Below are 27,700 nucleotides of genomic sequence, written 5' to 3' on the forward strand. Positions count from 1 at the left end.
CTGAGAGCTCTGTCAGCACCCAATCCTGGCTTCCATTCCTTGCTCTGCCATTGCCTACTTCTGGAGTCTAGGGCAGGCCAAGTCTCTGAGCCTCAGTTCCTCCATCTATGACATGTGGAAAATAGGTACCTCATTAAGTGTTCTTTGAAGATCAAATGATACAGTGACTTTTTTCTATAAAAAAAAATCTAAGATTAGTTTTTAAAAACTAAAATAGAAACATATGCATGTGGTAACAAATATAGACAATATAGAAATGTATGAAATGCACAGTGAAAGCTCTTCCCACTCAGTCTCTGTGCTGAGAGGTCTTCTGTATTAGCAATTTGGTATGACAAACACACACACACAAAAGGGGTCATACTATACATCTCGTTTTTAAACTTGCCCTTTTTAGTTAACAGTACACTGTAGATTCTCTTTAAAGGCCGTGGTATAGTCCATTGAATGAATGCATTACAGCTTCTTTTGTCTACTTGACAAAAAGTTAGCACGTGGTAGCCATTCTTTTCTTTCTTTTTTGTACATGGGTTTATTTCTGGGTTGTCTATTCTGCTCCATTGATCTACATGTCTGCATTTTTATGCTGATATTATACTATTTTGATTGGTGTAGCTTAGTTATAGTTTGAGATCAGGAAGTGTGATGCCTCCAATTTTTTAGATTCTACTTATAACTGAGATCATACAGTAAGTGTCTTTCTCTGTCTGACTTACTTCACTTTGCATAATGCCGTCAAGTTCCATCTTGTCACAAATGGCAGAATTTCCTTCTTTTTTATGGCTGAATAATATTCCACTGTGTGTGTGTGTATGTATATATATATGTGTATATATATGTGTGTGTGTGTGTATATATATATATATAATTATATATATAATATAATATATATATATATAATTCCTTAATTTTTTGAGGATCATCCACACTGTTTCCATAATGGCTACACCAATTTATTAATACATTCCCACCAACAGTGCACAATGTTTCCCTTTTCTCTACATCCTCACCAACACTTGTTATCTCTTGTTTTTTTGATGACATACATTCTAACAGGTTTAAAGTGATATCTCATTGTGGTTTTGATTTGCATGGTGGCCATTGTTGTGGTTTTTCTACTCCACTGGCAGAACAGGAAGATATTTCCCTACTACCCCCGTCAGGAATTTCTGTGGCTCTCCACAGAAGATGGGAAGTGTGTTGTCTGGACCTACATGTGTACACGTTGCTCCTTCTGACCATCTTTCCTGATAAGGTTGTGGTACTATGAAAAATGGTGGAGATGGTGGGGAATTGGCCTCAAGCTTCCCTGCTTACTAGAGCTAATTCCAGAGCCTCTGGACCAGCTGCTTGTGGGATGAGCAGTTAGGAGAAGCTAGGATTCTGCTCTGTGATTCAGGGTCAATGAACAGACTTTGGGGCAATGCCTGTGACACTACAGCAGGAGACAATTATTGCCAAGGTCTGTTTCCCATCTAGAAGCAGGGCTTGTGTTACTTCAGCCTCTTCCTGGCCATGAAATCTTGCATAAGTTTCTTGATCTTAGTGATTGATTTTGCATAAGCTCATCAGTTGAAAAGTGGGGAATGATAATACCTACCTCCTAGGAATAGTGGTTGATTTAAAATATGGAGAAAGAGCTCAGAGCTGCTCTGTCCAATATAATAGACACTAGCCACATTTGCCTTTTTTTCTTCTTTTTCCTTTTCTTTTCTTTCTTTCTTTCTTTCTTTCTTTTTTTTGACTGTGCCGTGTGGCATCTTTGTTCCCCAACCAGGAATCAAACCCGTGCCCCCTGAAGTGGAAGTGTGGAGTCTTGATCACTGGACTGCCAGGGAAGCCCCACATTTGACTATTAAGCACTTGAAATATAACTAGTGTGAGCAAGGAACTGAATTTTAAAGTTTATTAATTTAAATCTAAAGACTAACACAATTAAATTATTGAAAAACATTAAGTATATTTGGAACAATTTCAATATGTTAATTTGCTTTTCAAAAGCTATAAATTTCATCAAATCTAAATACAAATAATTTATGAGATCTAAATACATCTAAAGTATTTCTGATGAAAATTTAGTGTCTGATTTGAGATGTGCTATAAATGTAAAATGCACACTGGACTTCAAAGGCAATATGATAAAAATAATGGAAAATGTTTCATCGATATTTTTTATTTTGGTAACCTATTGAAATGGTAGTGTTTTTGATATATCAGGCCAGATAAAATTATTATTAAAATTAAGTTTTAGAAAATACTTTGAGATGAATGAAAATGAGAACACAACATGCCAAGACTTATGGGGATGCATCTAAACTAGGAATGAAATTTGTAGCTGCAAACACTTATATATTAAAAAGAAGATCTCAAACCAATAATCTAACATTCCATCTTAAGAAACTAGAAAAAGAAGAGCAAGCTAAACTCAAGGCAAGCAGAGGATACAAATAAGAAAGGTTAGAGCAGAAATAATTGAAACAGAGAACAGAGAAACAGTAGAGAAAATCAATGAAACCAAAAGTTGGTTCTTTGAAAAGATCAATAAATTGACAAATCTTTAGCTATATTGAACTAGAGAGAAGACTCAAATTACTAAAATGAATGGAATGAAAGAGGGGACATCACTACTAGCCTTACAGAAATAAAAAAAGATTATAAGGGAATGTTATGAAAAACTGTATGCCAGTAAATTAGATAATGTAGATAAAATGGATGAATTCCCCAAAAAGACACAAACTTCTGAAAACTCACTCAAAAGGAATAGAAAATCTGAATATACTTATAACAAGTAAAACAATCAAATTGGTGTAAAAAACTACCCACAAAGAAAAACCTAGGCCCATATGGCTTCACTGGTGAATTCTACCAAATGTTTAAAGAATTAATACCAATCCTTCACAAACTGTTCCAAAAATTAGAAGAGAATAAAGCACTTCCTCACTCATTTTATGAGACCAGACTTATCCTGATTCCAAAACCAGGCAGACATCACTTCTTGTGATGAAACTACAGACAAATATCCCTTGTGAATATAGATGTAAAAATTCTCAATAAAAAATTAGTAAACTGAATACAGCAACATTTAAAAAGGATTATACAGGGCTTCCCTGGTGGCGCAGTGGTTGAGAGTCCTCCTGCCGATGCAGGGGACACGGGTTTGTGCCCTGGTCTGGGAAGATCCCACATGCCGCAGAGCGGCTGGGCCCGTGAGCCATGGCCGCTGAGCCTGCGCATCCGGAGCCTGTGCTCCACAACGGGAGAGGCCAGAACAGTGATAGGCCTGCCTACCGCAAAAAAAAAAAAGGATTATACACATCACAAAGTGGGATTTGTCCCAAGAGTGCAAGGTTGGTTTAACATATGAAAAATCAATCAATGTAATATGCCATATTAAAAGAATAAAGGGCAACATCACATGATCATTTTAGTAGCTGCAGAAAAATCACTTGACAAAATCCAACAACTTTTCATGATGAAAACACTAAACAAATTAAGTATAGAAGAGAACTCCTTAACCTGATAAAGGCCATCTATGAAAAACACACAGCTAATATTAAACTTAATGGTAAAATGTTGAATGTTTTCCTTTTAACATCAGGAACAAGACACGGGTGTATATTCTTGCCGTTTCTATTAAACATTGTACTTGTGGTTCTAACCAGGGCAATTAGGCAAGAGAATAAATAAAAGACATCCAGAATGGAGAGGAAAATGTAAAATTCTATTCACAGATGACATGATTTTGTATATAGAAAATCCTAAGGAGGGTGGAGGGAAACTATTAGAACTAATAAATGAGTTCAGCAATGTTGCAGGATGTAAGATGTAAAAATCAATTGTATTTCCATACATTAGCAGTTGGCATTCTGTAAATAAAATTAAGAAAACTATTTCATTTACAGTAGCATCAGAAAGAATAAAATACTTAGAAATGAATTTGACCAAAGATGTATAAGCCTTATATTCTGAAAACTATGAAACATTGTTGAAAGAAATTAAGGATGGCATAAGTAAATGGAAAGACATCCCATATTCATAGATCAGAAAACTTAATATGTTAAGATGGCAATACTCTCCAAAATGATCTGTATGTTCAGTGCAATTCTATCAAAATCACAGCTGGCTTGTTTGCAGAAATTAATGATCTAATCCTAAAATTCAGATGGAAATTTATGGGACCCAGAATAGCAAAAACAATCTTGAAAAAGAAGGACAAATTTGGAGGACTCACATTTCCCAACTTCAAAACTTACTACTAAGCTACAGAAATCAAAACTGTATTATGATGTAAGGACAGACAGACAGATCAATGGAATACAATTGAGAGTCCAGAATTAAACCCTTATATTTGTGATCAATAGATTTTTGAAAAAAGTGCCATGACAATTCAATAGGCAAAGAATAGTCTTTTCAACAAATGGTGCTAGGACACCATGCTTGACAGCCACATGAAAGTTGAACCCCTACCTCGTAATATATACAAAAATTAACTCAAAATGGATATAGACCTAAATGTAAGAGCTAAAACTATAAAGTTCTTAGAAGAAAGCATAGGAGTATATTATATATGAATCAAAAGCTCAAGCTAGAAGAGCAAAGTTGATAAATTAGACTTCATCAAAATTAGAAACCATTACGTTTCGAAGGACACCATAATGAAAATGAAATAACAGCCCACAGAATGGGAGAAAATATTTTCAAATCATATATCTGATAAAGGACTTGTATCTAGGGTATATAAAGAACTCTTACAACTCATTGAGAAAGACAAATTTGAAAATGGGCAAAGGATTTGAATAGACATTTATCCAATGAGGATATAAAAATGGCCAATAAGCACATGAAAAGATTTTTAACACCATTAGTCAAAAGAGAAATGTAAATCAAAACTACAATGAGATACTATTTCACACCCATTGGATTAGCTAAAATAAAAAATAAAAATGGCAGACAAGAAGTGTTACTAGGATTTGGAGAAATTGGAACTCTCGTACATTGCTGGTGGGATTGTAAAGTTGTGCATCCACTTTAGAAAACAATTTGGCAGTTCCTATAATGTTAAACAAAGAGTTATCATATGACCCAGCAATTTCACTTCTAGGCATATACTCAAGAATTGAAAACACAAGTCAACACAAAAACTTGTACACAAATGTCCTTAGCAGCATTATGCATAATAGCCAAAAAGTAGAAACAACCCTAATGTTTACTAACTGATGAATAGATAAATAAAATGTGGTAGGTACTGTCCTTACAATGAATATTATTCAGCCATGAAAAGGAATCAAGTATTGGTACATGGATTAACCTTGAAAATATTATGCTGACTGAAAGAAATCAGATGCAAAAGGTCACATATTTATGATTCATATGATTCCATTTATATGAAATGACCAGAACAGGCAAATCTACAGAGACAGAAAGTACATTAGTGATTGCCAGGAGTTGTGGGTGAGGAGGATGGAGAGTGACTGCTGATGAATATGGGTTTTTTTTTTTTGAAGTGATGAAAATGTTCTAAAATTAGATAGTGGTGAACTACCTACTGAAAACTATTGAATTGTACACTTTAAAATGGTAATTTTTTAATGATCTCATGTTTTATTATTTATTTATTATTTATGTTTATATTTCAATAATGCTTTTAGGAAAATTAAGTTCACCTATTTCTTTTTACTTATTTAATGTGGCTATTAGAAAATTTTGAATTATATATGTAGCTCATGTTATATTCCTATTGGACAGTGTTGTTCTAGACCTTACAAAGAAGACATGAAGATTTTTTTTTTAGTTTTATTTATTTATTAGGATTTTTAAATTAATTAATTTATTTTTGGCTGCATTGGGTCTTCATTGCTGCATGCGGGCTTTCTCTGATTGTGGCGAGTGGGGACTACTCTTCCTTGTGGTGCGCAAGCTTCTCATTGCAGTGGCTTCTCTTGCTGCGGAGCATGGGCTCTAGGTGCATGGGCTTCAGTAGTTGTGGCAGGTGGTCTCAGTAGTTGTGGCTCACAGGCTCTAGAGCACAGGCTCAGTAGTTGTGGCGCACAGGCCCAGTTGTTCTGCGGCATGTGGGATCTTCCCTGACCAGGGCTCGAGCCCGTGTCCCCTGCATTGGCAGGCGGATTCTTAACCACTGCACCACCAGGGAAGTCCCAAGACATGAAGATTTTTAATCATCAATTTCCTGAACCTATCTGAGGAATGTCACAACTGCTTTGTAACATAAATAACAATAAAAACTTCTGTTAGGAGAAATAGTACCTGACATTTGCTTCATAAGCTGGAAAGTTTTTAATGGATACTATGTCATTTGATCTTCACACCCTCCCAGGAGGAAGGCAGGAAGAGGTTATTATTCCCATTTTACAGATGGAGACACTGAGTTTCCGGAATGGGAAAGTACTCACCTAGGGCTAGGGACCCTGGTAATGGACTCCTGGACCTCAGGCACTGGCCTTAGGTCTCTAGATCCTTTATACCATAAGCCCTCCATCTGCCCTCCACCCCTACCCTTATCCAAATTTGTCTGGCACAAGCAATGAGAATCGTTCCAGTCTCCCTCAGGGCCTCCAAGCTGATCTGAAACACTTAAGAGAAGTATGTCAAGTCCAGCACCTCCATCCCGTGGGTCACAGCTGTCACCACAAAATGGCAGGTTGACATTTTGCAGCTCTGATCTCCTTGACCAAACTACTGCAGATTTGGTCCCACCCCTGAGATTCTGATGTAATCAGGTCAGGGTTGGGGCCTGGGTGTTGGGACTTTTGAGGACTTCCCTGATGATTCTAGCGTGCAGCCAGGGTTTGGAGCTGCCACCCCAAGCCAATGGTCACAAACAATCAGCTTGTGGGCCAAATCCGCATCCCAGACATGTCGTGTTTGATTCCTATTCATGATGAATGCATGTTTAAATTGGATTAAGTTGTCAATTTAAAAGCACGGAATTTTCACTTAAACCTGGATTTCTGGTTTCCCTTGAGGACTGAGGAACTCTGGCGACTGGGCCCTGCATTCCTGTGTGGTGGCCAGTGCCTGGAGCTGACCAGTGGCTGCCCCTTTACACAGGGCAGGAGTTCTCCAGTTCCCCACTGTCCATACCACTGCTTATTGTCTCACACTAGCCCACATCATTTATTTTCAATATCTATCCATCCCTATAGGGCTGCCCTGTAGGGCTTTCCCTTGCAGGCTGGGAAACTGAGGCCTATTGACAAATAAGTGTGGGAACTCAGACCTTCTTAGCTGTTGATTAAGCTATGCTAACTTCTCTTTCTTTCCCAGCCTGAGAACATACTGTGTGTCAATCAGACGGGACACCAAATTAAGATCATTGACTTTGGGCTGGCCAGAAGGTAAGGGAGTTTTATTTTGGTGCTTTGACAGAACTCCTTGGAAACTCTTGGTGGCTCTCTTTGGACATGGTTACCCACAACTCAGCCAATTTTTGAGTTTTGGGACTGATATGAGAAAGCTCTCTCACTGAGGCTGGTGGCCTTCACAAAGACTGCGTAGAGAGGCCTTGTAACTACTGCAGGGGGCGGCTTTGTGCTTCGGGCTCTGCTTCTCCTTAAAAGGCTGTGGGATTAACAGTATTTCAAACCACCTGTGTGAACAGAGAGGGGAGTGATAAAGGGGGTCACTGAATGGGGGTGCTGGGCAGCTCCTTCTATTCATTCCCCAGGCCTCCTGGGGCCAAGATGTACTGGGCTGTGTGATGCATTCGTCACCAACCCTGCCCTCCAGAAAATGAGTAGGTTAAATAGGATGGTGCCATGGGTAAGTGGTTCTGGGCACTCAGGACTGGGTTAGATCTTGGTAAAATGGTGATACAATGCAGTGCCCGCTGATATGGGCAATTATGAAGTCTAAATGAGATAATACATCAGCAGTGGAGACCCATCCTATAAGGGTGATTAGGTTCTCAAGTTTCAGTGCATAAAGTTAACATCATATATAATTTAAAAAACATCTTAAAGTCCCTTAAAATGCCTAAAGCCTAGTGACGTATAGTTTTACTGTTGGATCCTGTCCAGTCTCATGCTTGATGAACACCGTGTCTCTGCAGGGCTCTTGCCCATGGCGTGCACACCCAGTGGTGTGGTTGTAGCAGACCCTTGGCATTGGGGAGGGCATCCACAGTCTGTGAAGATGGCAATAAATGTATGTTCATCCTCCAGGCTTCCTCCAGAATTCTATTTACACCAAGAATGACATTTCTCTGAGAATCACATACTTTCTAGATACGTCTTCACACCATGGCTTCAAATCTTGAAATTTTCTCTTACTCTAATGGTCATTTTCCACACAGAAGTTGTTTTTGTCACTTTCTGAGCCTTGCAGCATCTACCACTCCATCCACAAGGGGAGAAAGGAGCACTTCATCCCCATGGTGGTAGAACCGTGCCTGAGCTCAGCCTCGGTGTCCAGCACTGGCCTCCCAGAGGGGGCATTCAAACCCACAATGGTGGTCTTCTTAGGTCACTTCCCCAGTGGTTGGAGAAGTAATGTCACCTTTTTGCAGGTGTGAAAGGTGCATTTTCAGGGCCCCACATGATGGATGGGAGGCTAAGTGTGGTATTGGAGCAACAGCAGAGGGAAGTTCTTATCACAGCGCTGTACCTTCAGGGTCTGCACTACACAGAGTACTGCATTTCATGAACAGTCCCAAATCCCCCAACCCAGATGCCTGAAAATCACACTCAATCCATAATGTAAAAAAATTGCTTAATATTTTCCCAAATAATGTTATATAAAATTGGGATGCATCCTATACACTTGCACACCTTATGCACCAGGGCGTGTTTCTCAACCTATTTTTCATGTCTCCACCTGCCCCACAAAGAGCGTTTTTAACCATTTCTTTCCCAATCCCTCGGTCTCTTCCTTATGAAATGTAATGCCACAGGTGTATTGTGTATCTGCTGTGTACTGTGGCCCTTTGGAGAGCTGCAGGACGTTGTAATAGCTAAGATTTTTTTGCCCTCCCCCCAAGAACCACTGTTCCCTCACTGTGGGGCAATATATTCTTCATCCAGACCTCACACACTAGTGTATGCAGGACCCTACCAAATGCCAGGTGACCAATTGCCAAATGAGGATTTACAGTGACACACTGTGAATTCAGAGCAAGAAGTAACCACCTGAGGTTCCTGGAGTCTGGGACGTCTCTGAGCAGCCAGAAGAGACGAATGGACAGGGTTTTGTTACCTGTAGGCAGTAGTGTGCTGGTAAATGTTTAACAACCCGCTACGGCTGGGGCGTGAGAGGAGGTGGGGTTGATTTGTAACCTTTGCTAGCTTTGGCTGATTTCAAGCTACCAACATGACGTCACTGAGTGCAGAGTTGGGAGGAGACGTGCACCACTGGTTCTCGTGCACCCGCGAGAACCGGCTCCAACACGACTCTGCGTGGAGGGGGGCGGGAGGGATAGTGTCAGTTAGGGACCAAGAATAGGGTGCGCACTGCGCATGAGCAGGCTGGCCTGGGGGAAGGCAGGAGCTGTGGGTGGGACTGGGGAAGGAAGACACAGTAGAAGGTGAGGGCACTAATGAGGCATCCTGAGTAGGGAGGCTCAGAGGTTGGAATGGTATCCAATAGGCTACTGAGTCTCAGATGGTGGGGGGTGAAAAGGGTTGTAGGCCAATTTACCGAAAATCGATTAGTCAAAATCTATCCCCAATACACACTACTATATATAAAATAGGTAACCAACAAGGGCCAACTGTATAGCACAGGGAACTATAGTCAATATTTTGTAATAGCCTATAATGGAAAAGAATCTAAAAGGGAATATATATATATATATATATAATATATATATATATATAATATATATATATATATATAATATATATATATAACTGAGTCACTTTGCTTTACACCTGAAACAAACACAGCATCGTAAATCTATATTTCAATAAAAATTTAAAAAAATGTATTCCAAACTGTCAGTCAAATTTGTTAATCTGGTTAAGGGCATTAATGGCAATAATTTTGCCAGTGGGACCAGAGGTAGAGGGCAAGTTCAAGAAAATAAACACAGGGAGCCATATTTTTAATTTTAATTTTAATTTTTTGGCTGCACGGCATGTGGGATCTTAGTTCCCTGACCAGGGATTGAACCTGCACCCCCTGCATTGGGAGCATGGAGTCTTACCTACTGGACCACCAGGGAACTCCCAGGGAGCCATATTTAAGAGAAAGCCACCCATGAAAAACTGCTGGGCACTGGAGAAGTGCAGGTGTCAGAAAACTTGGTACTCAGGAAATTGCACTTAGTGGAACTGGGCTGACAGGTTCACAGGTTCTGGCTGTGAGATGAAAGGAAAACATCAAAAACATCCTCAATAGTCTGGCAAACTGGTCATTCAGCAAAAAGATTCTATGGCAGATTGGTTTTTGACAAATTGGCCTGCTTCCTGGGAAGTGTGTCCTTCTAAAAGGAGGGATCTGTGGGGGCAATGTGCAGTTTGAGAGAGCATGCTTTATGCTCCAGAATAGTTAAATGTTTGTAAAGAGGGAGGAAATGACAAATTTTCCCCATAACACGAACTATAGAAAGTACAGTTGTATTTCTGGGTGGGGCTGTGAGAAGGCGCTGAGATTGTGAGTGCAGGTATGACCTCCAGTAGAGTGGGGCCATACAAATCATCAGAGACTCTGACATCTAGCAAAAGGGACCAGGTTTTTTTTTTTTTTTTTTGCGGTACATGGGCCTCTCACTGTTGTGGCCTCTCCCGTTGCGGAGCACAGGCTCCGGACGCTCAGGCTCAGCAGCCATGGCTCACGGGCCCAGATGCTCCGTGGCATGTGGGATCTTCCCGGACCGGGGCACGAACCCGTGTCCCCTGCATCGGCAGGCGGACTCTCAACCATTGTGCCACCAGAGAAGCCCAAGAGGGACCAGTTTTACACCAGGCTGGGTGGTGAGAGTCATCAGTGGGTCTAAGTAGGGACATGTCAAGGGGTTGAGAATGGAGACAGAATGGGAAGTACCTTGTTTAATTATCTTGGTCTCCAGAATGTTGGGTGCAGGGATGAGCCTCCTGACTCCCAGTCCAGTGCTCAGATTGGAATCTAAGCCCATTTCATCAGATCCTTTGGCAGGGCGAGGAGGTGCCTATCTCAAACATTATGAGGCTGCAACCTCATATGTGACCTTATGATCACAGAGGGCCTCGCGCTGGGAATCTGGAGAGGGGGGTCTTAGTGGATATTTTGACACAGCTTTGGGGTGGTTGGATCAGTTAACTATTGCTACAGTACTGATGTATAACAAATCACCCCCAAATGCAGTGACTTAAGACACCAATTGTTTATTTTCCTCCACATATTTTCGAGTCAGCTGGGGAATTAGTATGCTGGACCCAACTTATACTAGCTCCTGATAAGGAACCTTGTAAGTCAGTTGATAAACACAGCCATTTTTAAAAATTAAATTGTATAAGCTTACAATTAAATAAATTATTTAAAAACAAAGATATTACATTTTGAAAAGTTAACACTTCCTAATTATTTCACTACATTTCACAATTATTTATGCTCATGAGTTTATTTACGCAGATCATTATCTATATGGTGGAAAGACTATAGAATAGTGTGCTATTGCCGATCTCTTCCCACCTCTTCATTCAGTGACATGGTGATGGTACTTTTAAATCAGACACATTGAAATCAGTATTTACATGATTGACAAATGCTACAAATCAAAACTTAAAAGAAAATCAGATAGCTGGTTGTTAAACTTTTATCCACACACCACTGGTTGGGAGTCACTGATCTAGGCTGAGTTGAACTGGGCTTGGATGCAGGTCAGTGAGGACAGGTCTGTTCCAGGTGTGTCTCATTCTCTTCTCATGGTGATGGCCGAGGAGCAAGAGGGTACGCTCCTACAGCCTAGCTTGGAATTGGCCCACTGTCATGTCCACCCACATTCCACTGGCCAAAGCAGCTCATGTGGCCAAGCTCACCATCAATGGGATGGGGCAATATATGCCATCTCTAGTGGAAGGAACTACAAAGTCACATGATACAGGATGTGGCTGTGGGGCAGATGAAGCAGTGGAAACAAGGATGCATCCTGGGAAAGGGACGTCCAGGGGCTGAGAGCCTGGACCTTCTCTCCTCAAGGGGAAGCCTGTTCCTCTCAGTTTGGCTCCTTGGCCCCGAGGCTCCAGTCAGGTGCCAGTGCAGGGGAGGAACAGGCTGCCAGAGGAAGGCTCTAGCTCTCCTCCCCTCCCTGGCTTTCCACCACAACTCAGCCACCAAGGTGATCTTTGTTGCTCTTTCACTGGATGAGTATGGTCTGTGTTGGCTCAGGGTCTGCATTTGCCTGACTCTCAGAAAATTTGGAAAAGAAGAGACTGTATTTTGAAAACTCACATCCCTGATTTAAAGGAATCAGGCCACATTGGCAGGATATTTATTTTATTCTTCTCTGTTTCTCAATTGCCTCATCTGTAAAATGGGGACAATAAACTTACCTACTTCATAGGGTTGTTGTGAGGATGAAAAGTTTATATAAGTAAAACTTTTAGCATTGTATCTGGCGAATAGGAAGTGCTCATTAATTTTTTTAAATTAACATTTCATTTTTTAGAGGAGTTTTAGGTACACATCAAAATTGGGGGAAGGAACAGGGATTTCCCATTTATCCCCTGTCCCCACACATGCAAGTCCTCCCCTCATCACCATTGATAAGCCTACATTGACACATCATAATCACCCAAAGTCCACAGTTTAAATTTAGGTTCACTCTTGGTGTTGTACATTCTATGGGTTTGGGCAAATGTATGATGACATGTATTCATCATTATAGTATCATACAAAGTATTTTCACTGCTCTAAAAATCCTCTGTGCTTCACCTGTTTATCTCTCCCTCCTCCCTAATCCCTGGCAACCACGGATTTTTTACTGTCTCCACAGTTTTGCCTTCTCCAGAATGTCATATATTTGGAATCATACAGTATGTAGCCTTTTCAGACTGGCTTCTTTCACTTAGCAATATGCTTTTCTTTTAAACTTTTTATTTTATATTGGAGTATAGTTGATTAACAATGTTGTGTTAGTTTTAGGTGTACAGCAAACTGATTCAGTTATACATATACATGTATCTATTCTTTTTCAAATTCTTTTCCCATTTAGGTTGTTACATAATATTGGGCAGAGTTTCCTGTGCTATACAGCAGGTCCTTGTTGGTTATCCATTTTATTTATTTATTTTTATTGGAGTATAATTGCTTTACAATGTTGTGTTAGTTTCTGCTGTACAGTGCAGTGAATCAGTTATATGTATACATATATCCCTTCCCTCTTGGACCTCCCTCCCCCCCACCCCATCCCGCCCATCTAGAACATCACAGAGTACCAAGCTGAGCTGCCTATGCTATACAGCAGGTTCCCACTAGCTATCTATTTTACACGTGGTAGTGTATTTATGTCAAACCTAATCTCCCAATTCATTCCACCCTCCCCTTCCCCACCGTGTCCACACATCCGTTCTCTACGTCTGCCTTTCTATTCCTGCCCTGCAAATAGGCTCATCTGTACCATTTTTCTACATTCCACATATATGCATTAATATACGATACTTGTTTTTCTCCTTCTGACTTACTTCACTCTGTATGACAGTCTCTAGGTCCATCCACATCTCTACAAATGACCCAATTTCATTTCTTTTTGTGGCTGAGTAATATTCCATTGTATATATGTTCCACATCTTCTTTATCCACTCCTCTGTGGATGGACATTTAGGTTGTTTCCATGTCCTGGCTATTGTAAATAGTGCTGCAATGAACATTGGGATACATGTGTCTTTTTGAATTATGGTTTTCTCAGGGTATATGCCCAGTAGTGATATTGCTGCATCGAATGGTAGTTCTAGTTTTAGTTTTTTAAGGAACCTCCATACAGTTCTCCACAGTGGCTGTATCAATTTACATTCTCACCAACAGTGCAAGAGGGTTCCCTTTTCTCTGCACCCTCTCCAGCACTTACTGTTTGTAGATTGTAAAAGTTCTTCCATGTCTTTTCATGGATTGATGATTCTTTTTTTAATCACTAAATTTATTTATTTATTTAAAAAATTATTTTATTTTTTTGTACAACAGGTTCTTATTAGTCATCCATTTTATACACGCCAGTGTATACATGACAATCTCAATCTCCCAATTCATCACACCACAACCCACACACCCCGCCGCTTTCCCCCCTTGGTGTCCATATGTTTGTTCTCTACTTCTGTGTCTCAATTTCTGCCCTGCAAACCGGTATATCTGTACCATTTTCTAGGTTCCACATATATGTGTTAATATACGGTATTTGTTTTTCTCTTTCTGACTTAACTTCACTCCGTGTGACAGTCTCTAGATGCATCCACGTCTCTACAAATGACCCACTTTCGTTACTTTTTATGGCTGAGTAATATTCCATTGTATATATGTACCACATCTTCTTTATCCATTGGTCTGTCAATGGGCATTTAGATTGTTTCCATGACCTGGCTATTGTAAATAGTGCTTCAATGAACATTGGGGTGCATGTGTCTTTTTGAATTATGGTTTTCTCTGGGTATATGCCTAGCAGTGGGATTGCTGGGTCATATGGTAACTCTATTTTTAGTTTTTTAAGGAACCTCCACATTGTTCTCCATAGTGGCTGTATCAATTTACATTCCCACCAACAGTGCAAGAGGATTCCCTTTTCTCCATACCCTCTCCAGCATTTGTTGTTTGTAGATTTTCTGATGATGCCCATTCTAACTGGTGTGAGGTGATACCTCATTGTAGTTTTGATTTGCATTTCTCTAATGATTAGTGATGTTGAGCAGCTTTTCATTTGCTTCTTGGCCATCTGTATGTCTTCTTTGGAGAAATGTCTATTTCGGTCTTCTCATTTTTGGATTGGGTTGTTTGTTTTTTTAATATTGAGCTGCATGAGCTGTTTAAATATTTTGGAGATTAATCCTTTGTCCAATGATTCATTTGCAAATATTTTCTCCCATTCTGAGGGTTGTCTTTTTGTCTTGTTTATGGTTTCCTTTGCTGTGCAAATGCTTTGAAGTTTCATTAGGTCCCATTTGTTTATTTTTGTTTTTATTTCCATTAATCTAGAAGGTGGATCAAAAAAGATCTTGCTGTGATTTATGTCAGAGTGTTCTTCTTATGTTTTCCTCTAAGAGTTTTATAGTGTCCAGTCTTACATTTAGGTCTCTAATCCATTTTGAGTTTATTTTTGTGTATGGTGTTAGGGAGTGTTCTAATTTCATTCTTCTACATGTAGCTGTCCAGTTTTCCCAGCACCAGTTATTGAAGAGACTCTCTTTTCTCCATCATATATCCTTGCCTCCTTTGTCATAGATTAGTTGACCATAGGTGCGTGGGTTTATCTCTGGGCTTTCTATCTTGTTCCATTGATCTATGTTTCTGTTTTTGTGCCAGTATCATACTGTCTTGATTACTGTAGCTTTGTAGTATAGTCTGAAGGCAGGGAGCCTGATTCCTCCAGCTCCAGTTTTTTTCCCTCAAGGCTGTTTGGGGTCTTTTGTGTCTCCATACAAATTTTAAGATTTTTTTGCTCTAGTTCTGTATTAAAATGCCATTGGTAAGTTGATAGGGATTGCATTGAATCTGTAGATTGCTTTGGGTAGTATAGTCATTTTCATAATATTGATTCTTCTAATCCAAGAACATCTCTCCATCTGTCAGTATTATCTTTAATTTCTTTCATCAGTGTCTTATAGTTTTCTGCATACAGGTCTTTTGTCTCCCTCGGTAGGTTTATTCCTAGGTATTCTATTCTTTTTGTTGCAATGGTAAATGGAAGTGTTTCCTTAATTTCTCTTTCAGATTTTTCATCATTAGTGTATAAGAATGCAAGAGATTTCTGTGCATTAATTTTCTATCTGGCAACTTTACAAAATTTACTGATTAGCTCTAGTAGTTTCCTGGTAGTATCTTTAGGATTCTCCATGTAGAGTATCATGTCATCTGCAAACAGTGACAGTTTTACTTCTTTTTTTCCAATCTGTAGTCCTTTTTTTGTGTGTGTGTGGTATGTGGGCCTCTCACTGTTGTGGCCTCTCCCGTTGCAGAGCACAGGCTCTGGACTCACAGCTCAGCAGCCATGGCTCATGGGCCCAGCCGCTCCACAGCATGTGGGATCTTCCCAGACCAGGGCACAAACCCACGTCCCCTGCATCAGCAGGCGGACTCTCAACCACTGCGCCACCAGGGAAGCCCTGTAGTCATTTTATTTCTTTTTCTTCTCTGATTGCTGTGCCCAGGACTTCCAAAACTATGTAGAATAATAGTGGTGAGAGTGGACATCCTTGTCTTGTTCCTGATCTTAGAGGAAATGCTTTCAGTTTTTCACTATTGAGAATGATGTTTGCTGTGGGTTTGTCTCATATGGCCTTTATTATGTTGAAGTAGGTTCCCTCTATGCCCACTTTCTGGAGAGTTTTTATCATAAATCAGTGTTGAATATTGTCAAAAGCTATTTCTGCATCTATTGAGATGATCATATGGTTTTTATTCTTCAATTTGTTAATATGGTGTATCACACTGATTGATTTGCATATATTGAAGAATCCTTGCATCGCTGGGATAAATCCCACTTGATCATGGTATATGATCCTTTTAATGTGTTGTTGGATTCTGTTTGCTAGTATTTTGATGAGGATTTTTGCATCTATATTCATCACTGATATTGGTCTGTAATTTTCTATTTTTGCAGTATCTTTGTCTGGTTTTGGTATCAGGGTGATTGTGGCCTCATAGAATAAGTTTGGGAGTGTTCCTTCCACTGCACTTTTTTGGAAGAGTTTGAGAAGGATGGGTGTTAGCTCTCCTCTAAATGTTTGATAGAATTCACCTGTGAAGCCATCTGGTCCTGGACTTTTGTTTGTTGGAAGATTTTTAATCACAGTTTCAATTTCATTACTTGTGATTGGTCTGTTCATATTTTCTATTGCTTCCTGGTTCAGTCTTGGAAGGTTATACCTTTCTAAGAATTTTTCCATTTCTTCCAGGTTATCCATTTTATTGGCATAGAGTTGCTTGTAGTAGTCTCTTAAGATGCTTTGTATTTTGGCGGTGTCTGTTGTAACTTCTCCTTTTTCATTTCTAATTTTATTGATTTGAGTCCCCTCCCTCTTTTTCTTGATGAGTCTGGCTAATGGTTTATCAATTTTGTTTATCTTCTCAAAGAACCAGCTTTTAGTTTTATTGCTCTTTGCTATTGTTTTCTTTGTTTCTATTTCATTTATTTCTGCTCTGATCTTTATGATTTCTTTCCTTCTGCTACCTTTGGGTTTTGTTTGTTCTTTCTCTAGTTTAGGTGTAACATTTAGGTGTAACATTAGATTGTTTATTTGAGATATTTCTTGTTTCTTGAGGTAGGCTTGTATAGCTACAAACTTCCCTCTTAGAACTGCTTTTGCTGCATCCCATAGGTTTGGATCATCGTGTTTTCACTGTCATTTTTCTCTAGGTATTTTTTATTTCCTCTTTGATTTCTTCAGTGATCTCTTCGTTATTTAGTAACGTATTGTTTAGCCTCCATGTGTTTGTGTTTTTCACATTCTTTTCCCTGTTATTGATTTCTTATCTCATAGTGTTGTGGTCAGAAAAGATGCTTGATATGATTTCAATTTTCTTAAATTTACTGAGGCTTGATTTGTGACCCAAGATGTGATCTATCCTGGTTAATGTTCTGTGTACACTTGAGAAGAAAGTGTAATCTGCTGTTTTTGGATGGAATGTCCTATAAATATCAAATAAATCTATGACATTTAAAGCTTGTGTTTCCTATTAATTTTCTGTTTGGATGATCTGTCCATTGGTGTAAGTGAGGTGTTAAAGTCGCCCACTATTATTGTGTTACTGTCGATTTCCTCTTTTAGAGCTCTTAGCAGTTGCCTTATATATTGAGGTGCTCCTGTGTTGGGTGCATATATATTTATAATTGTTATATCTTCTTCTTGGATTGATCCCTTGATCATTATGTAGTGTCCTTCCTTGTGTCTTGTAACATTCTTTATTTTAAAGTCTATTTTATCTGATGAGTATTGCTACTGCAGCTTTCTTTTGATTTCCATTTGCATGGAATATCTTTTTCCATTCCCTTACTTTCAGTCTGTATGTGTCCCTAGGTCTGAAGTGGGTCTCTTGTAGACAGCATATATATGGGTGTTGTTTTTGTATCCATTCAGAGAGCCTGTGTCTTTTGGTTGGAACATTTAATCCATTCACATTTAAGGTAATTATTGATATGTATGTTCCTATTACCATTTTCCTGATTGTTTTGGGTTTGGTTTTGTAGGTCCTTTTCTTCTCTTGTGTTTCCCACTTAGAGAAGCTCCTTTAGCATTTGTTGTTGAGCTGGTTTGGTGGTGCTGAATTCTCTTAACTTTTGCTTGTCTGTAAATCTTTTGATTTCTCCATCAAATCTGAATGCGATCCTTGCTGGGTAGAGTAATCTTGGTTGTAGGTTCTTCCCTTTCATCACTTTAAGTATATCACGTCACTCCCTTCTGGCTTGTAGAGTTTCTGCTGAGAAATCACCTGTTAACCTTATGGCAGTTCCCTTGTATGTTATTTATTGTTTTTCCCTTGCTGCTTTCAATAATTTTTCTTTGTCTTTAATTTTTGCCAATTTGATTACTATGTGTCTTAGCATGTTTCTCCTTGGGTTTATCCTGTATGGGACTCTCTGAGCTTCCTGGTCTTGGGTGGCTATTTCCTTTCCCATGTTAGGGAAGTTTTTGAGTATAATCTCTTCAAATGTTTTCTAGGGTCCTTTCTCTCTCTCTTCTCATTCTGGGACCCCTATAATGTGATTTTTGTTGCATTTAAGGTTGTTCCAGATGTCTCTTAGGCTATCTTCATTTCTTTTCATTTTTTTCCCTTTATTCTCTTCTGCAGCAGTGAATTCCACCATTCTGTCTTCCAGGTCCCTTATCCGTTCTTCTGCCTCAGTTATTCTGCTATTGATTCCTTCTAGTGTTGTTTTCATTTCAGTTATTGTATGGTTCATCTCTGTTTGTTTGTTCTTTAATTCTTCTAGATCTTTATTAAACATTTCTTGCATCTTCTCAATCTCTGCCTCCATTGTTTTTCCGAGGTCCTGCATCGTCTTCACTATCATTATTCTGAATTCTTTTTCTGGAAGATTGCCTATCTCCAATTCATTTAATTGTTTTTCTGGGGTTTTATCTTGTTCCTTCATCTGGTACATAGCCCTCTGCCTCTTCATCTTGTCTATCTTTCTGTGAATCTCTTTTTTATTTTTTTTAAGTGTTGAATACTATTCCATTGTCTAGATGTACCATACTTTATATTATCCATTCTCCAACTGAAGGACATCTTTTTTGCTGCCCATTAAATTTCAGCTAGAGGTTTTCTTCTTTTTCAAGACTGATTCTAAAAACCAACTTTCTCCAACCCCTTCCCCATACAGCCATCAATTCTCTTCCTAGCCTTCCTTAAACTTCATGTCCAGAATACTTTTTCTAGTTCTTTTTCTTTTTGTAATTGTATAAAATACACATAACATAAAATTTACCATGTTAGCAATTTTCAAGATTAGTTACAGTAGTCTTTAAATATGTTCATATTGTTGTGCAACCAATCTCCAGAGCTTTTTTTACCTTGCAATACTGAAACTCTGTACCCAGTAAACAACTACCCCTCATTTTCCTCCTGCCTTCAGCCCCTGGAAACCAGCAGCCTACCTTCTGTCTCTGAATTGACTACACTGGGAACCTCATATAAGTGGAATCATACAGTATTTGCCTTTTTGTGACTGGCTTATTTCACTTATTGTAATGTCTTCAAAGTTCATCCATATTACAACATATGTCAGAATTTCCTTTCTTTTTAAGGCTGAATAATATCATATTGTATGTATATACCACATTTTTTTATCCATTCATCTGCTGATGGACAGTTGGGTTGCTCCTCCTTTTGGCTATTCTGAATAATGCTGCTATGAACATGGGTGTATAAATATCTCTTCAAGACTCTGCTTTTAATTCTTTTGGATATATACCCAGAAGTAGGATTCCTGCATCATGTGGTAGTTCTTTAAAATTTTTTTTGAAGAACTGCCATACTGTTTTCCATAGCAGCTGCTCCCTTTTACATTCCTACTGACAAGGTTCTAATTTCTTCACATCCTAGCCAACATTTGCAATTTTCTATTTTTTTCTGATGGTGTGAGGTAATATCTCATTGTGGTTTTGATTTGCATTTCCCTATGATCAGTGATGTTGAGCATTTTGCCTCTTTCTATAACTCCTATCGTCTTCCCTTTAACCATGATGCACAATAGAGCAGTCCTCCCCACACAGCTTCTACACAGGTTGTTTGTGCTCATCCATGTGACTGCAGGCCAGTCACATAAGATATATTGATCTTCCCTTTTTTGATTAAGATATATTGATCTTCCCTCTTTTCAGATTGTAAATACCTGGAGGAGGAGGAGGACTGTGGTTTTCTTATTCTCCACAGTGACTTAGGAAAGTCTGCATTTAGGGCCTGGGTGTGTGATGATTTCCCAGTAAACCACGCGTGGTGGGATATGATGTCCAGAAAACATGGCTGACAGCAAGATTTGGGGAGTGTTTAGCGCCCCCCCCCCAGGAATTAGCCAGGCATCCACATCTCTCAGGGCTCACTCCCATTGTCCTCTGCACCCCTCCTCCCCAGGTACAAGCCTCGGGAGAAGCTGAAGGTGAACTTTGGCACTCCGGAATTCCTGGCCCCGGAAGTTGTCAATTACGAGTTTGTCTCGTTCCCAACGGACATGTGGAGTGTGGGAGTCATCACCTACATGCTGTGAGTACCCAGGGGCCTGACGCCCCAATGGGAATGGGGGACATTTGTCTTAGTTTGGGTATCCTTAGAAGCAGCAAAAATTTGAGGGCAAGGAGTTTATTGGGGAGGCATCCCTAAGAAAAGCCAACAGAGAAGTGGGGAAGTGAAATGGGGAAGGAAGGCAGCCAGTAAAGTGTGTGTTGTGGAGTCAGTAACCACTGCGGGCACCTGGAGTTTAATCCTGCAGGGAACTGGGGCCCACTGTGGGACACCCACTCAGAGCTAGGCCAGCTAGTGGGGGAGGGAGTTGCGGTATTAATACACTGACTCTAATCAGTTGTTGCCAGTGGGCTGGTCCCAGAGTTATTAATTCCCCGAAACTTCTGGGTGGATAAATCAGCTTCCACTGGAGAGAAAGCCCTCTGGCAAAGAAATGCAGGAGCTGTGGTGCAAGTGGGGCTGGAGTGCATTGAAGCGGTAAGGAGAGGGGAGGGCAGGGCAGGGCACAGCTCCTGCATCTTCTATCTTTGTCCCTCTGCTCTGCACTCCCTGTTTTCTGTGGGCTGAAGAAGCAGAGTTAGGATGGGTTGAGAGGAGATCTGTGCACAGACTAAATGTCCTCCTCTCTCTCCAACTGTGACATTCCTCAGCTATTTCCTCAGAGGCTCAACAAAATCAAGCTTTGCTCCCAGTCTTATTATTACAGTTTAACTGTTTGCCCACACTTTGTGTGTGTGCTACACCAGGTTGGGGAATATTGTGGCCCAAGGCCAGCCAGTGAAGTTGTCTCATCTCTCTGCCCTCCTCTAGAGGAGTCTAATAAAGCCAGTTTTCCTTTGGCCCCTGAGGCCTGGGTAGTCTCAGAGACATGCCAAGCTATCTTAATGTTCAGTCAAATGTACCTGATAAATGGGCATATTGGGTTGGACCCCAATTTACTCTTTACTTCAGGGTAAGGGGGAATGTGGTGAGCATGATAGGGGACTTATTCCACCACTCTCCCTGCTGTCAATTTTTCAGTGCTTCCACTTCCTTTATTGAGCGCACTGGACTTCTCCTGTGGAGAGGCAATGGGGGTGCTTTTCTTTTGAACCCTCTTGGTTCTGGTTAGTTCTGCTTGACCTTGTAAGAGGCTTCTCTATCTTGTCGATGTGTGTTGGTATAGCTTCCACATACTGACAGTCCTTTCTCTCCTCTGTAGGCTCAGTGGTTTGTCCCCATTTCTAGGGGAAACAGATGCAGAGACCATGAATTTCATTGTGAACTGTAGCTGGAATTTTGATGCTGACACCTTTGAAGGGCTGTCAGAGGAGGCCAAGGACTTTGTCTCCCGGTTGCTGATCAAAGAGAAGAGGTACCCTTTATTGCTTGTCACCCATGATCCATCCTGATGGTGACCATCCATTTGAGTGCTGTGGAAATCAGGCTGGTGCTGGGCAGGGCTGCTGAAGTAAATGGTCCTTTTTCCCTGTAGACCGATTCTGTCCAGGATTTCTTAGTCTGCTACTTCTTTGGGGGAAAAAAAGAAAAGGTAGCAGGGAAAGGGACAAAGGAAGTCAGTTAAGAAACAAGCAACTAGGAGCATAAAATCTAGACAAGAGTTTTAAAAAGGACCATATTTACAAATTAGGCCTATTTCTAAGTTATTGCTTTTCATAGGCTAATGTTGAAAAAAAGTTGAGATATGCAGTTGTTATTCCCCAGAATAAAAGACAGAAAACCTTATTTCTTGGTGATGAAGACCTACTTCGTTTTCAGTAGCTATATCAAGGTTATGGGTTGGGACACTGAGTTTTCCGATACTCAGACATATGGAAATAACTACAAGTGATGGGGCCCAAGATCTGGGCTCTGAGACAGCTCTCGTTCCCTGGCCTTGACTGTTTTGTTTCTTCCTTATTGTGAAAAGTTATGTGAGAAGAAATATATTTCTAATTCAGATGAACAAGTTGACATTATTCTCTGTGAAGAAAGATGAGCTTCTTTCAAGGCTCATGCTCTTTACTTCTTAAGAGCAATTCCAGGCACAGCTGGCCCTCCTACTGTCCTGCCTTGATTCCCCAGCTCTCTCTGGGAGGTGGTGATTAATCACTAGGACACATCTCCTCAATAGAGGGCAGGGAACATTTTGCTAACGACAGTCTTGCACTTTTAAGGATGGGAATTTTAGGTAGTAGGAGGTCTTTTTTTAGTACGTGGCATGAATCTGCTTATATGATTAATCTGTTCCACTGACTCAGCTTCCTACCAATTAAACAGATTTTGGATAGCCAGAAAAATGGAACCCCAACTAAAAATCTCACCTGCTGTTTGATTTCACAGCTGCAGAATGAGTGCCACACAGTGCCTGAAACATGAGTGGTTGAATAACTTGCCTGCCAAAGCTTCTAAATCGAAAGTTCGTCTCAAATCCCAACTATTGCTGCAGAAATACATGGCTCAGAGGAAATGGAAGGTATCTGTTTTTCATTTAGTAAAAGCAGCATTTGTTTTCTTAAAATGTCCTTTGAAAGAAGTGTACTAAGTTTTTACTTACGTTTTGCTTCTAAATAGACTATTTAGGGGGAAAAAAGTTTCATGTCAAAAACCTGTTACCTTGATTAAAAAATGCCACAGACTAAAAGTGACTGGCATAAAAATAGCATTTAATTCATACTATGTGAACACCTGAAGTGACAGAATGAAGTTTGAGCATGTGTTCTCAATGAACATCGCAGTGCAGTGCTCAGAACTAACTGCCTGTAGCTTGAGGATGATTCCTCCACATTTTAGAAAAAGGGCCTAAGAAAGCCCTATTAGGCTTTAAAAGCTTTATAATTTTGTTTACAACAGAACTCTTTGGAACCATGGACATAGAATGTATCTTAAAAACAATTGTCCTCCAGGGAAGTGACTTTCCAACATTTTGATATTGGCTTAGATCTTCAATAAAAAACAAACCAAAATGCTTTACCCAGAGAGCCAGTATACAAGTACACGTATACTCGCACACATGTGAAACAAAAATACTGCAACATTTGCTCCACAGAGTGTGATGCACTCTGATATTTTCTATTCTATGATATTTAGTTTCATTTAAAAAAAGTTGTTAGTCATGCCCCACCAATTTGATTTCATGACCCACTGGTGGGTTGTGAGTTACAATTTGAAAAATACCATTCTAGGGTGCTCCATTTTTCACATGAAAAGGGTAGGCTAACATATTTTCTCACTTCAAACTTGCTCTAAACATGCCCCTGAAAGTCATGTGACTGTTTTTCTATAATTTTGCTAGAATCTTCTTTTCCCCTTTAGTTATCAATTTTAAACAAACCCAAGTGGCTAAACTTAAGCAAGTCCTTTTATTGTTTCTTCTTAAAGTAATTGATCTAAAAATATGCCATTTTCCCTCCCTTTTTTCTCTCCTTACCTTAAGAAACACTTCTACGTGGTGACTGCTGCCAACAGGTTAAGGAAATTTCCACCTTGTCCCTAATCCTCAACTCTGCTGCTCCCATGGGCTCAGAAATTACTGACACTGGTGGTGAAGTCATGACTGAAGATTTTTAATAATCTGGCCTTCTACTTATTTTGTAAAAAAAGGTTATGGCTGTTGCCTTCCTTGTGGATGAAAAGTGGCTGTAGAGAGACTGACATAAGAACTTTTTTCTGCCTTATAAGATCAGTTGAAATGCTGTGATTACTTTTCAAGTGTACCTACTTTTGGTGATAAGTGTAGGCATGCTTTAGGTAGGTAGGAAAGCTTCTACTTTGCATATGTCAAATTTAAAGTCTAAGTTTACTCTGATTAAAGAACCCAGTGGACTATCACGCAGGGCATGTTAGTCAGTGTTACCTCCTCCAGTGCAAAGAATTCCTAGCTTTTTGACTTGCTCAAGTGTGAGCTAACATTTTGTACTACATTTGTTGCTCTAGTGTGAAGCAATGTGGATTTAGGGCAGAGATCCTCAAACTTGTTTTAGCTTGTGCTCCCTTTGGAGAAACAAAACATGCATCCTTTAATATTCTTTGAAATTTCAAAATGTACTGACTGTCATGGTTATATCAGAGCAATGATAGTTTTGAATATGCTTTTAAAATCTGTACATACCTCTACCCTCTCCTAATTCTGCCCTGTCCTGACATTGGCAGTCTCCCTCCTGATCTCTCTTCCACAGTTATGAATCTATGGTCTAGTAAGTCTGGGAACTGGTATGTAATATGTGAAAGAGAGATAAGAATGTAATGATGTTCAGCTTTTCTGAGAGAAACACAGAAATGATGCATCAAGAGAAAACAAATGAAAACTGCTCTCCTACTGTTTTATCAGGTATATACCCATCACTTAACTAACTTCAAGAAATGATTAACAAGGAGTACTTTATTATTCAAAAGGAAACAATCCTTTAAATTTCCTTAGTTGTAAGGAAGTTTTTGTGCTATTCTCATGACCTTCTTGGGTCAGAAGTTTTTAGTTACTTTTAATTTTTAATTAGCCATGCAACAGTTTCACTGCCTTTCAGGACTTTTGTCCCATAATAAAGACTTTTTTTATTGTGGGGAGAGAGGCAGAAGATGGAGATATTAATCCTCCTGCTGCATTTCTTCAGTTATAACTTTCCCCTGGAACACTAACCCCTGTTGGGAAGCTAAGATTTTCAGTATCAGCACATCTAGGCCTGCTCCAAGCTTGTCGGCTTGTGGATGAATATCAGAAGAGATGGCTCCTGGAAACCTCCCTTTCATGGGCCAGTAACAGTGATTTGGTAAAATGCTTTATTTTTAAGGGTTCTGAAGGCAGCCTCCAGAAGGAGCTATAGAGGATATCTATAGTTCTATCTATAGTATGGTGATTCTTCCCTTCCTTGGGACTTCACATTCTTGGGGGAATGCTATGAATCTTCTCCCCAGAAAAATGTACAGTTAGTTATCCTGATCTAGAGTACCACTCCCTCATAGAAATATAATATGAGCCATATACATAATTTTAAATTTTCTGATAGCTTCTCTAAAAAGACCCCGGTAAAATTAGTTTTAGTAATTTATTTAACATATCAAAACCTATTGCAATATGTAATCAATATAAAAATTATTGATTCTTTTTCATACTAAGTCTCCAAAATCTCCTGTGTATTTTACACTTAAAATACATGTCAGTTCAGATTCTAGATTTTTATCAGACATACACTTTGTATTTAGATTTCATAAAATTTACTGTGGAAAAATATAGTCACATATTCAAGTTGTTCAAGCATCTTAAATATTTTCTAGTATTTTTACGTTTAATTAAAATGAAATAAAATTAGAAATACAGTTGCATTAGCCACATTTTAAGTGCTTAATAGCCACATATGGTTAGTGGCTTCTATATAAGACAGGGCAGATCCAGAGAAAATCCGATAGCTATCAAATTTTAATTTTTCCCCCTATATGCTGTTATTCTCTACCTAGAGAAACTTTTCAACAAAGTTCCTTTGAGGGATTTGTTTAGGCCAGGCCCACACAAGTGAGAGGTACTGCAGAAGTTAGCCTCCCTTATTTGAAAGGCGAGGGAGCTTTTATGAAACTTTAATTTTCTGGATATTTGTAGTTCTCTGCTGGTGTGTACTTGAAAATTTTTTAGATTGTAACTTTGCTAGTATTAACTATTTCAAACAGGACTTTTTAATTTGAATGAACAGTCATTGAAAACTTCTGGGAAATCAATGATACTCCAATATAAAATAAAAATTAAATTTAAAAAAATGAAAGAAAACTGCTGGGCAGAGGAACTCTGAAAGGTAGTCAGGACCCACTTTTTTCACCTATCAGATTTGGTGAGGGTGTGGGGAAAATGGAATTTTTCACTTTTGATGAATATGTATCCAAATAAAAGTCATGCCCATACTTTCACCCGGCAATTCCATTTCTAGAAATTTATCCCTCAGCAATACTTGAACAAGCGGGCAGAGATGTATGCAAAGTGACCTTTACTGTAGCAAAATGGCCCATATAGGTTGAAAACAACCTATATGTGCCTATCAGCAAGGGTTTCAATTTTGCCACATACATATGGGAGGTCACCTTGTAGCCAGTAAAGATAGATCTTGATGTACTGATTTTTATTATGAAAAAAATTATAAAACATATATATGGTATTATCCCATTTATGGAGAGACATGCTTATATGTGCATTAAAATTTTCTAGGTTATGCAAGAAAGTTAACAGTGTGGTGTAGAAAGTGGGTGATGGGGATAGAGGGAATTCTACTTTTCACTTTATTACTTTCTAAACCATTTGAATTTTTTTTAACAATGAGCATGTATTGCTTTTAAAATTAAAAATTAGCAACCCACTGTCAAGTGTGGACCTTGTCTTGACCCTGATTTGAGCAAATAAACGATAAAAATATATTTCAGAGACATCCAGGGAAATTTAATTCTAAATTGCATATTTGGGCTTCCTTGGTGGTGCAGTGGTTAAGAATCTGCCTGCCAATGCAGGGGACACGGGTTTGAGCCCTGGTCTGGGAAGATCCCACATGCCACGGAGCAGCTAAGCCCGTGTGCCACAACTACGAAAGTCCACATGCCTAGAGCCTGTGCTCCGCAACAAGAGAAGCCACCGCAATGAGAAGCCCACGCACTGCAATGACGAGTAGCCCCGGCTCGCCTCAACTAGAGAAAGACCGCACGCAGCAATGAAGACCCGATGCAGCCAAAAAAAAAAAAAAAAAAAAATTTTTTAATTGCATATTTGATGATAGAATTTCTATTAATATTATGACTATGATATGGTAATGTGGCTATAATGTGGGTTAAATGACTTCAGGAAAAAGGGAGATACAGTTAAGCAAGTGTGGCAAAATCTTAACTGTTGGGTTTGGGTAGTCAGTATGGGGTAGCATAATATTGTCCTCTA

General features: G+C 39.4%; 1 protein-coding gene across 2 annotated transcripts in view; it reads left to right on the forward strand.

The window, feature by feature from the left end:
* MYLK3 (myosin light chain kinase 3) overlaps nucleotides 1–27,141 on the forward strand; it is a 47,897-nt gene extending 20,756 nt beyond the window's left edge. For both annotated transcript variants that reach the window (XM_081215510.1, XM_081215511.1), the window contains 5 exons: nucleotides 7,285–7,355; nucleotides 20,713–20,841; nucleotides 22,022–22,174; nucleotides 23,143–23,275; nucleotides 24,236–27,141. In XM_081215510.1, coding sequence (XP_081071636.1) covers nucleotides 7,285–7,355; nucleotides 20,713–20,841; nucleotides 22,022–22,174; nucleotides 23,143–23,275; nucleotides 24,236–24,295 — 546 coding nt within the window. In that variant the 3' untranslated portion in view covers nucleotides 24,296–27,141. The remainder of the gene's footprint in view (nucleotides 1–7,284; nucleotides 7,356–20,712; nucleotides 20,842–22,021; nucleotides 22,175–23,142; nucleotides 23,276–24,235) is intronic.
* The last annotated feature ends 559 nt before the right edge of the window (nucleotides 27,142–27,700 follow it).

The sequence above is a fragment of the Mesoplodon bidens genome (genome assembly GCF_964165515.1).
Source record: "Mesoplodon bidens genome assembly, chromosome: 18".
Classification (NCBI taxonomy): domain Eukaryota; kingdom Metazoa; phylum Chordata; class Mammalia; order Artiodactyla; family Ziphiidae; genus Mesoplodon; species Mesoplodon bidens.